Source organism: Arachis hypogaea, chromosome 10 (genome assembly GCF_003086295.3).
Source record: "Arachis hypogaea cultivar Tifrunner chromosome 10, arahy.Tifrunner.gnm2.J5K5, whole genome shotgun sequence".
Classification (NCBI taxonomy): domain Eukaryota; kingdom Viridiplantae; phylum Streptophyta; class Magnoliopsida; order Fabales; family Fabaceae; genus Arachis; species Arachis hypogaea.
Window position 1 is genome coordinate 95,983,541 of NC_092045.1, and position 16,835 is coordinate 96,000,375.

A 16,835-nucleotide genomic window follows, 5' to 3' on the forward strand; every position below is an offset into this window, starting at 1 on the left:
TGAAATAAAAAGATATTGAACCTGATAAAAAGATGAGATAAAAATATTCCTAAGTTCTAAAAATCCTAATCCTAATCCTAAGAGAGAGGAGAGAACCTCTCTCTCTCTAAAAACTACATCTAAGCATGATGAGTCTCTGCATGTTTCCTGACTTTAATATATGTTTCTGGGCCGAAAACTGGGTTGAAATCCGGCCTAGAATATCTGCCAGCGACTTTTGTAATTCTGCAGATTGCGCACGTCACGCGGACGCGTCATTCGGCGTTTTTCTTTTCCATGCAGATGCGTTGTCCATGCCTCCGCGTCGCTTCTGCTTTTCCAATCCGCGCGTTCGCGTCACTCATGCGGCCGCGTCACTGGGAATTCCTTTCTTCCACGCGGTCGCGTCACTGACGCGTACGCGTCACTTCTCGCTGGTCATCTCCTCAATTTCTTGTGTTCCTTCCATTTTTGCAAACTTCCTTCCCAATCTCTCACTCATTCATGCCCTATAAAGCCTGAAACACTTAACACACAGATCAAGGCATCGAATGGTAATAAGAGAGGATTAAGATTAGCTAAATTAAGACCAAAGAAGCATGTTTTCAATCATGTAATAATTTTAGGAAGAAAATATAAATGCATGCTAATTATATGAATAAGTGGGTAAAGACCATGATAAAACCACACAATTAAACACATTGTAAACCATAAAATAGTGGTTTATCAACCTCCCCACACTTAAACATTAGCATGTCCTCATGCTAAACTCAAGGAGACCAAATAAATGAGTAGGGAAAGGCAAGACTTATGCAATGCAACCTATGAATGTGGATGCAACTACATGTAAAGATGATTCTACCTACTTGGTGAAAAAGTAAATAAATCTTTCAAGAACAAATATGAATCAAATTCCACTAATTCAAATCATATAGTGAAAACAAGTAAACTTGTAAGAAGATGGCTCATAAAAGCAAGGAACATAGAATCAAGCATTGAACCCTCACTAGTAGTGTATATCACTCTAGTCTCTCAAGTGTCTAGGGTCAATCACTCTACTCTTCCCTATTCATGCTTTCTAAACCTTGTTCTTTACCTAACCAATCAACAATATTTAATGTACCAATGCGAATATCATGAGGTCTTTTTCAAGGTTGTAATGGGGCTAAGGTGAAGGTAAGGGTATATATAAGGCTAAGTGAGCTAGTAAAGTGAATCCTTGAGTAGTCTAAGATCTCACCTAACATATACATACTTTATGAAATTTAAAATTCTTTACCTAGCTATCCAAATTTTTCTCACTTTTGTATTACATGCTCATGTATCAAACTTATTTTTGAATTTTATCCCATGTGCATTGCTTTATTTTGCATTTGGGAAATTCTTTTGTATCCTCTTTATTTAAATACTGAATTTTTTTATATATGCACATGGTAATTTAATTACTTTGATTTCACATGAGCATGTTTCCCAAAAATCTTTATTTTGAAATATCTTTATTCTTTTCAACTTTCTACCTTGTTTCTATCATCCATGTTCCCATAAAGTTTCCCGACACTTAAACAATAACACAATTTCTATCTTAAGCTAACCAAGGATTCAACTTGTGATTTTTATTTTGTTTTTCTGCTTAAGGCTAGTAATGTGGTTATAGAACAGAAGGGGTTAAAAGGCTCAAGGTGGCTAACAAGGGTGATGTAAATGGTAGGCTTATTTGGGATAAGTGAGCTAAAATCAAATAATGGCCTCAATCATATGCAAACATGTAAATACACTAAATATTGGACATATAGAATGGAACAAAATAAAGATTACAATCATAGAGAAGAAAAACACACAAGAATAAAATTTTATGGTTAAATAATGTAACTATACAAATAAGCTCAAAATCTCACGGGTTATGTGTTCTTTGGCTCAAAAATCATGTTCCAAATACAACTTCAAACAAGTTTAACACAAATTTTTCGATTTAAATTAGTGAAATACTATAAAAATTTCTTGAAAAAGAAAATATTACTTCAACCAAGTAGTGACTAAATGAATAAAATCAAACAAACATGCAATCAAATATGCAAATGCAATAATGAATAAACAAAGAAAATAAAACAATGGTGTTGAAAAGAAGAAAATAGCTAACCCATGGAGATCGGTATCGACCTCCCCACACTAAAAGATTCCACCGTCCTCGGTGCATGCTAAGATGTGCAGGTGGACGGGTTGTTCCAACTGATGCTTCTCTCCAAAGATTGTGCAGATGGACTTGTCTTGTCTCCCTATGTAAACATCTTTCGGTTCCCCTCCGGGTGGCCATCCTGAAAGAAAAAGGGAAGAAAAGTAACCCAGAAATAAAGATAAGAAAATAAATGAAGTATGGATGGGTTAATGCCAAATGATAAGGGTCTCATTTACATGGAAGCTTCAACATGTACGTGAAAAAACAATAGAATCCATGGCATGCCAGTGGTACAAAATGTACAACAATGGGAAAGAGAGTGGGTAATGAAAGACAATGTAAGTTCATGTCAATGCAAAAGGAATACAGGTATCATAAAAGATTGACATTGACAGAAAAATAGCATCACCCAACATTGTAAAACAAGTCACTAAAAATTATACCATAAAAGATGCAACAGTTAAATAAGAAAATCAACACCAAAGGAAAAATAATAAATTTAGAAAAGAAAAGAAAAATATGCACTAAATTAAAATGCAATGAATGAAATATGCAAATAAATAAAATGAAAGATAAGAAGAATGAGAAGGAAAAGAAGTGCGTAAGAAAGGAGGAAGGGAAAAATTAGGATTGGGGAAGAAAAGATAAAATTTTGGCGCGGATCAATATAAGCTGTGCGGCACAAGCGACGCGGACGCGTGGGGCACGCGGTCGCGTGACGTGCGTTTGAAGTTAATCGACGTGGTCGGGTCGGTCACGCGGTCGCGTGACACGTTTTATGCTACTGGCGCGAGGGCAGCCTCACGCTCACACAACTCTCTATTCAGAATCTTATTATGCCAAATTTTGGTTGACGCGATTGCGTGGTCGTCGCGATCGCGTGAGTGGCCAATATGGGGATATGACGCGGACGCGTGAGCCATGCGTCCGCGTGGTACGGTTGTGCTTTCAGCACCCGTCCAGCACCACTTCAGCATAACTTTCGGCTATGCACCCGTTTCACGTCGATTTTCATGGCACCCGGCCGCGTGGGTGGCGCGGTCGCGTGGGTGGCCAAAGTTCCCACATGACGCGATCACATGGGGTCAAATTATGCTAAAGGCGCGCCTCCAGCCACGCTCTCGCGTGACTCTCTGTTCAATTCTTTTCTACCCAACGAACTAGTGACGCGGACGCGTCAGCGACACTGCCGCGTCGCGTGCATGTTTTCACCCCCCTTTTTTTCATGCAGGTATGCAATTATGCAGTATGCAATGCGAATGAATAATATTCAGGTTCAATTAAAAAAGAAATAAAAATAAATAACATGAAATAAAACTGAAAAAGAAACGACCATACCATGGTGGGTTGTCTCCCACCTAGCACTTTTGGTTAAAGTCCTTAAGTTGGACATTGGATGAGCTTCCTGTTATGGCGGCTTATGTTTAAATTCATGCAAAAATCTCCACCAATGCTTGGAATACCAATAGCCTCCGGAGTCCCAAACAAGGCGCAGAAAGCCTTCAAGTAAGTTAAAGCAAGTAACAAGGCCCCAAGAGTGTTGATTTCCAGAATGAATTCCGGGGTCCCAAACCTTGCTTTTTCACCCGTCTTCTTGTTGAGCAAATTTGTTCCATCCGGGTGGCAAGTAGTCTGAATTCTCACTGAAGCAGTCAAACAACTTCCTAGACCCATTCAGTTGAGCTCTACACCAACCTTTGCGTTTAAACTTAAAGCTTCCAACCATAATGAACCTTGCAGGGCAATTCTTACCACTGACCATCTTCCTCTTACTCTTAATGCCACAAAGAGCTCTAAGTTGACCATCCGTTTCCATTAGCCCATATTCAAGTAGGGTTAGAAAGCTAAGGGATATGAATTTTTCCCACTTGAATGTTGTGAAGGATGATGGCAACTTAGGGGGAGGGGTTTCCAATAACTTTGGCAAGGTGATTTCAAGCTCCACTCCCTTGTGCTCTTTGACAACTTCCACCTCTTTGCAAACTTCTTTGATTTCAACATCTTACTCTTGGTAGCTTTCTTCTAATTCAAACTCTTCTTCATTACTTACCAAGGGCATGGGAGGTTGTGCTTCTTCTTCTTTAATTTCCATATCTTGATCAACCTCTTCCAAGTTTGCAACTATGATATGCCTTGGAGGTTGTACACCCTCATCAGCATCAATTTCAATCGCCTTGGAAGGAAGCTCTATGTCTTGACATTCCCATGGAGGTTCAGCATCTCCTAAGTCTTCAACCACTTCTTCTTCTTCATTAATTTTGGCTTCCTCCACTTGTTCCAGTACAAATTCATGCTCTTTACTGTCCACCGGAGTTTCTAGTGTCTCCTTCATGCTACGTTCTTCATTAGATTGTCCACAGGAAGCCATGGGGGTTCCTTGAGTGTCCGAATGTCGGGAAGCCAATTGATTTATTGCTTGATTCAATTGATGAAGGGTTGCCTGGAATCGATCCACTGTTTTCTTGAGACGATCCGTTGATTCTTGTTCCGCTTGGGTATCATAAGTAGGACCATAAGGCTCTTGGATTGATGGATATGGATATGGTGCATGTGGAGGTGGTGGTTCTTGGGAGTAATTGGGTTGGAATTGGGGTGATTCTATATATGGTTCATATGGCTCATAAGGTGGTTGGTGTAGTGGATACGGGTTAGGGTCATATGGAGGTGAATGGTGGAAAAGGGCTTGTGAGTATGGTGGTCCAAAGCTATGTTGTGGAGAGGGTTCATAGGCGTATGGTGGTGGTTGTTGATAGTCAAAAGAGTGCTCACCATAGCCATTGCCTTGATATGCTTCACAGAATGGTTGTTGATAGTCCATTGGAGGTGGTTGTTGCCATGAGGGTTGATTAAATCCTTGTGGCTCCTCCCATCTTTGATTGTTTCAATCTTGATGTCTGTTCTCATTGTAATTTTCTCTTCCTGCAACATAATTGTAACCAGACTCATAGCCAAAGGGGTGAGAGTTCATAGTAGTAGAAGAAAATAAAAACAAAAACTAACAAAAAGAAAATATTTTGAAAAAGATAAGATTTTGAAAAAAGATATGATAGGATTTTGAAAAAGATATGATTTTTGAAAAAGGATAAGATAAGATTTTTAAAAAGATATAAATTTTTTTTTTTGAAAAATATTTACAATAACCAATAATAAGGCACACGTTTGCAATTTCCCGGCAACGGCGCCATTTTGAAAGAAACTGAAGATTGATAGTTTAGAAGTTATAGTAAACTCTCGTTGTAAGTATAGTTACTAAACCAAGCAATCAACCTTTCTTACAAACGTTTTGATTGTCACAAGTAACAAACCCCTAAATAAATTGATAACAGAAGTATTTAAACCTCGGGTTGCCTTCTCAAGAAATTGCAGGGAGGTATGTTCTTATTATTGGTTATGAGTTTGTAAATTGGGGGTTTTAAGAATGAGGAGCAATTATGATAAATGACGAATAAAATAAATAAATGACTGTAAAATAAACTCTTGGTAAGGTATGAGAAATTGGATGTCCTATCCCAGTTATCCTTATCAATTGTGATGAGAATTAAATTTTTCTCCCACTATGTTAACATCTAACTATGAAGGTAAGTTAAGTGGATGAATTAATTCGAATCCTCAAATTCCAGTCTTTCCTTGGGAAAAGTTAGAAATATTGGATCTCAAATTAATCCTTGAAGAATTCCAATTTTCAGTCAACAATGAGTTTGATAACTCAAAAGTTACCAATTAATCAACCAAAGCCAAAAGGGAATAAAATCTACTTGAATGAAAATAATTTGGATAGGCCCAAAGCATCAATAACATATAAGTCTGAAATACCTCAATTGCATTAATAAAATAAAATCAATCCAAATATGAAGAGTCATAAGCCAAATAATCAACAATTAAGAGAAGTCGAAATAAAAAGATATTGAACCTGATAAAAAGATGAGATAAAAATATTCCTAATTTCTAAAAATCCTAATCCTAATCCTAAGAGAGAGGAGAGAACCTCTCTCTCTAAAAACTACATCTAAAATCTAAAATTGTGAGTTATGAAAGCATGATGAGTCTCTACATGTTCCCTAACTTTAATCTGTGTTTCTGGACCGAAAACTGGGTTGAAATCCGGCCCAGAATCTCTGCCAGCGACTTTTGTAATTCTGCAGATCGCGCACATCACGCGAACGCGTCATTCACGCGGACGCGTCATTCGGCATTTTTCTTTTCCATTCGGGCGCGTCGTTTATGCCTCCGCGTCGCTTCTGCTTTTCCAATCCGCGCATCCGCGTCACTCATGCGGCCGCGTCACTGGGAATTCCTTTCTTCCGCGCGGTCGCGTCACTGACGCGTACGCGTCACTTCTCGCTGGTCATCTCCTCAATTTCTTGTGTTCCTTCCATTTTTGCAAGCTTCCTTCCCAATTTCTCACTCATTCATGCCCTATAAAGCCTAAAACACTTAACACACAGATCAAGGCATCGAATGGTAATAAGAGAGGATTAAGATTAGCTAAATTAAGACCAAAGAAGCATGTTTTCAATCATGTAATAATTTTAGGAAGGAAATATAAATGCATGCTAATTATATGAATAAGTGGGTAAAGACCATGATAAAACCACACAATTAAACACATTGTAAACCATAAAATAGTGGTTTATGAATAAACTTTGCTTTGATTAAACATTCAATCTCTTTCTTAAATTTGAGATTGATTTGAAGAGCAAAACGTCGAGGTGCCTATTTTACTGGTTGAGAAAATGGTTTTAAAGACAATTGATGTTATACTAGAGAACGATCGAGACCAGACATTTCATCATAACTCCAGTCAAAACAATCTTTGAACTCAGTCAAAAGAGTACTCAGACTCGTTCAAAATTGCTCATCGATATTTTTGCAAATATAAGTGGGTCTAAAATCGCCATTGAGTCCTAAATTAATTTCTTCAAGTGGATCTTAAGATTCGAATCCCTTTTCAATATGATCATCATTAACTGAAGTCTTTTCTAAACCCAACGGTTTGAGATCATAAACACAATCGAAAGAAAGATCAACTGATTGTGAAGAAAAATAAACTTTATTGATATCATCAGCCAAATTGGCTGTCGAGTCATTTAGGAAGCAAGAATCTTGGGATACATTGACACTAGGCTGACTAATAATACTAGTCTTAGAAATGGGAATACATGCTGCAGAACCTAAATTACTACCAGGTTCGATTTTAGGAATCGAAACTGCGCTAGGAATTGAAATCGTTGAATTAAAATCCCTAGTTGACTCCAGTTCATCAGAAGAATCATCACTAAAAAAGGAAAAACATGTTGTAGAATCAAAACTACTTAGATAATTCTTTAAAGAAACTAAATAATTCGGCATTTCCTGATCATTAACTATATCAAAACATGATCGAACTACCTAGCATAGTTAAAAAACAATTACTCCCACCCTGTAGGAGTATAGTTGAGCTTTGGGTGTCAAAACTTCACATTAAGTCCTTTTGAAATTAAAAACAGCCTTCACCATTGTAGTAATCAAGCATCTTGTCGACATTAAGAGGTTTCAGTTTATCATGATAAACTTTGAAATCGACATGCATCAGCTCAACATAAAGACTTGCATTTGTCTTATCACTTCAGATTTTTCTTCATTGGTCAAAAGAATAATACTTTGGTGCACAATCGAAGATATTGCCCCAACACTGTGGATTCAATCATGGCCAAATACGGCATTATAACTAGCCTTTGAAGAAACCACCACGAAAATAGTAGTTCAAGATGAAGAACCAACCTGAACTTAGAGAGCCACCAAACCTTTTGCAGGTACACCACTATAGTCCGTTACCAAAATATTAGTAGGAATCAAATCATCATAATACTTTCCCACCTTGGTTAGTATCCTTTTTGGAAACAAACTAATTGCTGCCCCCCATCGACTAACACTTTACCAACACATATGCCACTCATGAGGGCACTAATATGTAGTGATCAAATGTGTGACCTTTGCTTTTCTATGGGTCTTTTAAAGCAACCAAACTCTTCATCTTCACAAATTAAAGCAAAAGCTTCCTCATCTTCAAAATCATAATCCTCACTTGGATTTCCTTCATATTTTTCCAAATATTCTATAGGAATAATGGAGATTGTGATTACCATTTCCTCATTATCCTCATCGAAATACTATTCATCGAGATCAGCCTCTTTTCAGTAGATTTGTCGGGAGCGATTTCAACAGCTTTTCCTTTACCGACTTTCACAGGGAAATGTATTTTCTTGGGATAAGTCTCTCCGTCAAATGAAAATCCACTCTGCTATGACCAAAGGGTGTTTCCCCCTTACTTAGGGAAGTTAATGGCAAGTTGATGGCTTCTTAAATACAACTAGGTGGAAATACCGTGCACCTTGATTTCCTCTTGTTCTTCCTTGAGGATATGGATAACGACCCCAATTGAATCCTTTGTAACTCCTTTGAGATTGGCGTTGTCGATACTGCTGCACTTCTTGATCACAAAACTCATGGCCATTCTTAATTCATTTACTCCCAATGTTTGTGAGCGACTTAGTGTAGGTGAAAAATCTACTTGGGAATTTCAAGAACTTTGCCCTTATTGACTTCGAGAGGGATGTTTTTGACGAACTTGCTCTTCCTTATGAGCCAGCTCTTTTGTCATCCTTTCTTTCTCAAAGATAGCTACAGCTTCAACATCGAATACAACATTACATCGAGGACATAAGAAAACATCTCGATCCTTCAACCTCTAATGCATCAAAAATTCTAACAATCCCTGATCCTCACTGAGGTAATCTGATCGAACATTAGCTTCAAAAGCAGATAAAAACTCATAGGAGGTAAATCCAGCCATATTGACCCCCCACATAAAATAAGGTTCGGCAAAATTTTCTCCAGCATTAAAGGGATCAGTGTCGACCTTCATCTCTTTCTTGCCATCATCGAATTTCAGCCTCCCCTCTATAATTGCCTCTTGAATCAAATCCCTGAAACGGACACAATTATTAGTCGAATGGCTAGTTGCTTGATAAAATTTACAATAAGGTTTTCCTTTCAAATCTTTAACTTAAAGTAATGTTTTGCCCTATGGTAAAACCAATTGTTTATCTTTAAACAACACATCAAATATTTGTTCCGATTTTGAGATATCAAAACTATACTTTTTTTTACTCTTATATTTCAGATCATTTGATTTATCAACGTTTGCAATTTTCTTAAGCAAAGAACAAAACATAAGGTGGCCATTTCTTTAATTTAGCCAAGTCGACTTCAAGGAACTCGAAGTCGGATTCTTCACTTGAAGACCCCATTTCGATATATAAAACCTTTTCTTTTCGAGCAAAAAGTTTATTTTTATACTTTTTTTCACTCTTAAACACTTCTTTTTCTCTCTGAAAGTTCTACTTGTCGAACTCTCTCCGCTAGATGAGCCATATCAGGTATGTGCACATTTAGCAACTTTCAACCATGTAATATCCTAAACCTATAGTTGCTATCTTTACTACCTTATTTTCAGGAAGAGAAACATAACATCGACTATAAGCATTCTTAAATCGGATCATGAAGTCATCAATTGACTCACCATCATCATGCTTTAAAGCCATAAGATCAGTAATAGTTACATTCAATTCACCCTTATAAAATCGAGCAAGAAAAATACTTTTCAACTGTGCCCAAGTAACAATTGAATTAGGCCTTAAGTTTGAAAACTAAGTAAAAGCATTCTTCGTTAGAGAAGAAGAAAAAAAATTATTTTTAAATTTTCATCAATTGCTAAGTTGCCTAACTTGATCATATATTGGGCAAGCTCAGTAGTGGATTATCCAACTTCTCCTACGAATTTTGTTATTATTTTGGAATTTTTCACATCCCTTGACCCCTCTGCCATATGCACTACAGCAAGAAATGCAGAAACAAAATATGGTTGATTCATAAAACCTACATTGGTACAACCCTATTAAGAACATCTTCGACGATCCTAGTTACTTGATAACGTTCACCTCGTTGATTAACACGCATCCTAGCCAACACATCGTCAGCGTTCTGATCGCGTTGAACTATGTGAGGGATATTCCCATTGAGATTCACATTATCGTTTATTTCTCTAGGATTATCCCCTAAATCTTCAAGGTTTACCTCTGCATTTTGGCGATCACTTTCATCATAATCAACGATCCGAGCAATTCGTTGAACATGCCTAGCCAAACGATCGAATTTTGTTTCATGATCAGCTATTATGGAATTTAAAATAGTGGTCATCTGCTGAGTTAATAAATTGACCAGATCATGATGACTCTCGTCGATATGCTGTTGAAATGTAGCCATCAAATCAAGATTATTCAATGTCGATCCTACCTGATATTCTCGAGAAAATTCAGAATGGTATATAGGTGGTTGATTATTAACTGCTCCTGGTGCACTACCAAACCTATTTGGAGGCGCATAACCACTCATAGGTGGGATATAACTAGGAGTAATGCCAAAAGGAGGCCGACCTGCAGTTACATGAGGTTGCAATTGCATTGGAGAAATTCGTGGACATGGGTTACGCCCATTATTCCCAACAGGAGAATTATTAAATGTCACATTATCCCGAGACTCATTACCTGGATTATGAATATTGCCCTCTGTATGCAACGTCAATTCTGTAGAAGTTTGTGCAACTATTATAGGAATATTATCATTTATAGAAGACCCAACATTGGTATTCGAAATCTCGTCAACCATATTTATAACCCTTCCACTTCGAAATTGCATAAATTAAATCATTACAAAAAATCTTTTGACACACTTTATTTAAAATCGTCCCACCAAACATGCCAATTTATTATACCGATTTTTTAGCAAATTATGGTTGGTTTAATATCTAGTATTTGGGAGCAAAATCTACTCTTTATAAATACCAGTTTTCAATTGTGCACCAAAGATTTTGTCTTTTGGATAATCAGGACAAAATAAAATTTAAAAAGATTTTAGAATGGAAAAAATAAAAAAAACAAAGTAAATGGCTTTAAATTTAAAAACAAGCAATAAAACACCTTTGACATGATCAAAGGACTTTAAATTCAAATACAAAATAGAAACATTAAAAGAGGAAAAGAAAAGAGACTTTACAAAAAGAAAGTAAATTTGAAAAAAAAAGAAAATTACAAGGAATTTAAAAGAAATATAAAAACATATAAGGAATCTTATAGAAAAAAAATCTTTTGACAGATTTACTAGGATGCTTGAATACCAAAATATTTTCTAAAATTGAATTCTAATTCTTAGGTTGTTTTCGAAAACAGGATAGGACAAGACACTGAGGACAAGACAGGACAAGACACTGATGGACAGAAACACAAAATTTTGTGTTTTTGTATTCTGTTTGGCGATAAACTAGAATAAATTATGAAAATCCAATTTATTCTCATTTTTTCATTCAAAAAATTTGAGATGAAAAATATAATAATAAAAAATATAATTATGAAAAATTAACAAGAATAATGAGAGAAAAAATAAAAAATAAGTTGTGTCCCTTGTTAGTGTCTCTGTGTCCTTCCTGTTAGGATGGACACAAAATACACTAATTCAGTGTCTCGGGACACATTATCTCTGTCCATATCTTCTCTGCCAAATACGATTTTATGTCTCTGTGTTCTGTCTCTGTAAACAAACACAACCTTAGTTCCTTCCAAGCCTTGTTTATTTATAGGATTGTTTGACCAATTCTATGCTGTTAAATGTCACTTCTAACCAATCACAAAGTAACTTTTCTCACTAAATAGAGACTCAAATAACAGCCACTTTCACATAATTTGTCCAGCCACTTTCACATAATTTGTCCTCGATTTCCATCTTTCAATCTATTGTCTTTGTGCTTCTACAACTTCGACTTAAATCAAAGCCCTTATTATCAATGCACATCTCCTCCAATCTATCCTTTATTCGATTTAGTCGTTTTGAAAAAATATTCGACCAACAAATATGCTAAAATTAGTTATTATACAAATATATATTATTTAATTTATTATGAAAATAAATTTGTTAATAAAGACTTTATTTTGTTTACATATAGGAACACGTTTTTTTACTTCGTTTTTTCCTGTCGGCGGGCGGTATCATCAACATATAATGACTAATGAGGCAGACCCTCCTCCGTACATTATGATTTTATAACTAAAATATCAGGATCATGCCATCATAGCTCTCCGTTCTTCACAGATTATTACAAAATTAATAACATTCTGAACAAGAACGACAACGGAGCAGGAATAAAATACTACTAACTATTGTATCCAATAATGGTAGTATAATCTCAAATTCTCAATATGATCGCTCCATGGCTAAAATAGAAGATTCTACACGCAACGTAGAGTGGCATGTTTCTTTCCTAATATAAATGCTTATCTTATCCCACTCTGGAAGAACCGAACCTATGCATAATATTTGTCCCGATTCAAATTCGCAATTGTATGCTTGAGATTTATTTCTCTCTTTTTATGGCATAGTCATCATAAAGATTTAGGGAACAAAGAATCCTAAAGTCCAGTCAATTATCTAATGCTAACACATCACTTTATGGTTCATATGCTACCTACTCTTTCCACAGTGCGATTCCATTCACCTTACAATAGTCCACTGCGCCGCCCACTCTAATAACTATTTCATAAGTCATAACATAATGCAGATGCTGTAAAGTGATGATGCATTGATGCCCACAAATAATGCGATTCTCTTGCACTTAAATCTAATATACTCTATGAGAAATTAAAACCCAGAAATTATTGCATGTTCACTAAATAATTAAGTAGATTAATTCCCATATAATAATTTCTCACTGCCTACCATCTTTTTCACGCTTTTCCTTACCCGTTAATTAAATTTAAAGTTTAAACTAACTCCGGATATTAAGCATAATTGAGAGCGGCAAAGAAAAATATAAACAGGGCCCAAATTCGTGAGAATAATATTATTACTCAATATTCAGCAAATCCCTAAAAAACCCCCTAAAAATAGGGCAAATGAATCTACAACTGTTTTTTTTTTTTGATAAACAAAAGAAAATTGTGGTTAGTTAGCTTTTTACCACTAAGATTTATTGCTATGGTGATTGACCTTGGCTAATCCCAGTCCTCGAGACGGAAGCGGCGCGTGTGGCGCGTCGACAAAAGTGGCGGACGACATTTCCATCTGACAGACCCTGACGGCTCCAATAAGTCTCTCCGGCAATTCCTCCTCCGCCTGCGCCTCCACAACGAATCCCATATCGATTGTCACGCTCGTCACGTATCCCAAGGCAAGGTGCAGAATCGCGTTCGCGATGGCGCTGCTCCCAATGTCAACGTCAATCTCGAAGTAGTTAGGTCCTCTGTGGTAGTTACACGTCAGTGCCTTCCCCAACAAGCACGCGCTGTGGCTCCCCACCGCCTTCTTCACAATCCACGGCCCCTTCACGATCCGGTTCACCAGCTTGAACCGCTGGTTCCTGAATCCGTCGTCTCCGTCTATGAACCGGTTCAGAAGAGAACCGGATTGGACCGGATCCTCCGTCGCGAAGTAGAAAACCGCGCTGTGGTACTCCTTTCCTGGAATTTGTAGGTTCACCGCGAAGATGAAGCTCTTTAGGGATTTGCCTTGCGACTGAGCCCTTCGGAGCGCGTTGGATACGCGATTGTCGGCGCGTGAGAGGACGTCGTCTAGCTTGGTTGGGGATCTGAGCCAGTCCATGCCCGCCGGCGAGAGGAGGTAGTCACCGGCGGGGGATTTCTGGCGCCTCGTGAAATAGCTTTCTGAGCGGAGGTGGAAGAGGTCGCCGGGAGGAGAGGACCAGCCGTTAGTGCCGGTGTCGAGGTCCACGTGGCGGAGTGATCCACCGTTTATGGAGTCGGAGATCCAGTGGGAGGAATCGGAGGCGCTGTCGTCGGAGGTGGAGCTCCGGCTAGAGGGGTTGGTAGGGCACATGAAATCGAGAAAAAGTGAGGAACTATTAAGATTGAAACGCAGCGTTTGGTGTAATGTCTGTCTGGGCTGCGCACAACACAACGCAGCAGAAAAGAGAAGAACTCTCTCTTTATTGTCGCAGTGTTGGTTTTTAGGATTATGGAAGTGGGAGACTATAACTCTATAAGTACTGAAACGGGCTTGATTGTTGTAAAAACTACGAGAGTGCCACTATTGCTGTAGTATAGATTATGACGCTAATGAGCATTTTAAAGAGGGTAACACGGTTGAGACGCGATGTCATCTACTCATCTTTTATCTTTTAGATTGATTCGATTCCATAAATAAATTCTAGCACGCACACCACTGTGACTAAGGTCTAAGATTAATTAATTATTTAGATAATTTAATTAATTTTTTTGGTAACCTTTTAATTACATAATACACGTGGGTGAAAATTCTGACTTGTTAATTTTTTTTTAAATTGTTCATCGATTATTTTATTAATTGATTGATGTTCGAAATTTTTTTTTAAGAAAATTATATAATTTTTAAATATTATATGCATACTAAAAATTATTTTTAAAATTAATTCCTATATATTTATATAAATAATTAAATGTATTTATAATAATATAATAATTTTTTATATTATACCTATATCAAATACTTATTTTTATATACAGACTAATTTTTTATCAATCTCATTACATATTCAAGTCTTTTTGATAACTAAATTCAATTAAGTTGGCTAAAACTTAACGAAAACCAATTTCATTAGTGAGAATGTGTCTAACTCCTTAATAACGCAAACATCTCGCACTCTTTAATATGAATATGTTCTTATTTTTTGTGTGTTTCCTCTTCATTATCATTTTTTTATTATTGTTGTTGTTGCATTTTTTCCTCTTCTTTTTTCTGGTAGTTTTGCATCATTATATTTTTTATTCTTCTTTGTTTATTTTTTTCTTCTTTTTTTCTTGTTTTTATTCTTATTAAAATGATAAAACAAGAAGAATTATGAAAAAATGAAATAAGAAGAAGAGATGAACAAGAAAAAAAGTAGAAGATGATAATGATGAAGAAGAAAAAATAGGGGAGAAGTTTTGAGATATGTAAAATTTATCAGAAAATAGTATCGAAACTTTTAACCATGACACAGAAATTTTTCAATTTTAACACTGTAATTTCTTAACCTAACGCAAGTTCTAGTTAAGAGAGTGAAACAAGAATTATGAGAATGTAAAACAACAACAACAACAACAGCAACAATAACAACAACAACAATAATAATAAATCGGAGGAAGAATGAGAGTTTTAAATTGTGCAAATTTTATTAGAAAAATAGCACCAAAATTGTTTAACTGGGACAAAAAAATTTCTTAATTTTAGCACCTGAAATTTTTTAACCGTGTCATTTTCGACTAAATAATATACTTTCCTTATCATTGAACTAGTTGGGTAGTATTGAATTTATATATAAGATGTTTAGCCATTTCTGTATCATTAATAATAAATTGATGTATCTTTTGGTTCTAAAACATATTTGAATGTAATTTGTTGGTTAAGGTTTTGAACTTGTGATTCTTTAAAGATTTCTCGTGTTATTACCAAAAATTTCTATGTCATTTCTGTAGGATTATTATGTGTTCATAACACGCAGCAGAAGAAAAGAAAGTAATCTTAAAGATTTACTTTGTACTTAAATTTTATTCTAGTAATATAGATCAGATTCAAATACCTAAGTATGCTAGTAAATTGTGACTAATTAGTGGCACTATATAAGGCATGTATCAATGTAATAACAAAGTGTGTATTCATAATGTACTCTTTATTTTCTCAATAATACATCACAACAGTTCTTTAGATTCTTCTTCTTTTTCTGTTTTCTCTTAACTCACCTTCCTGTTCTCTTTTTTGAAGGACCTCTGGTACCTTCACATGGTATCAGAGCTCTCAGGTTCTAATCCATGGCAATTCCAAGCAAATCCCAAGCTTCTGCAAACTCCATTGCATGAGCAACAATAAAATCTGTGTCCTTTAAGCTTCTTGACGATAACTTCGTGTTTTGAAAGCATTAAGCACTGGCATTCATCAAATCAAATAGACTAGAAGAGCATCTCAACCTGAAGAAGATTATCAAGCAATACAAGACCGATGAAAATCGCGAAGAAAAAATTGAGACTCAGGAGTTCATCGACTGAGAGCAGGATGATTAAAGAAAATCAAAGAAAAGGATGAAGAAGAGAAAAACAAGCGTAAAGAAAAAGAACATATAAAAGTAAAGAAATTTTATTAAGAAAAACTAAAAAAAGTATATTACAAGTATTTGAGTTAAAAAGAATTACTTAAAATTCTCAATTTTTACTCTGTGATATTAAAGGGTTGAGAATGTTTTGGGTTTCTAAATATTTTTCAAAAGAACTGAACTCCTTATAATGTTTGCCTAAAATCTTATTTATATACCATCTTACGCCAATTGACAATTACTTCTTGATACTCCGTTTTTGGTAACTGTTACGGTGCTATATGTTTATTGTCAATTGAAAATTTCAGCAACAATTAGACTGTTAAATTACTTAAACTAAACTTAATTAAAATAAATAATATAGCATAAATTAACTTATAATAATTTTTTTAAATATTTTTTTTAAATAATAATATTTTTTACTTAGCTACAAGTGGTAGTGATAATGAATGATGGTGAAAAGAGTGACAACTGTAATGGATGGTGTTTGGACTTTGGAAGTGGTGGTGATGGTAACGATAGAGAGAAAAGTGA

The 16,835-nt window shown here is 35.9% G+C and overlaps 1 protein-coding gene across 1 annotated transcript; it reads right to left on the reverse strand.

The window, feature by feature from the left end:
• Window positions 1-13,067: 13,067 nt before the first annotated feature.
• LOC112716019 (protein ENHANCED DISEASE RESISTANCE 2-like) lies at window positions 13,068-14,345 on the reverse strand. The gene has a single exon (XM_025767860.3). The coding sequence runs from the start codon at window positions 14,072-14,074 to the stop codon at window positions 13,202-13,204; it is 873 nt and encodes a 290-aa protein (XP_025623645.1). The 5' UTR covers window positions 14,075-14,345; the 3' UTR covers window positions 13,068-13,201.
• Between the last annotated feature and the right edge of the window lie 2,490 nt (window positions 14,346-16,835).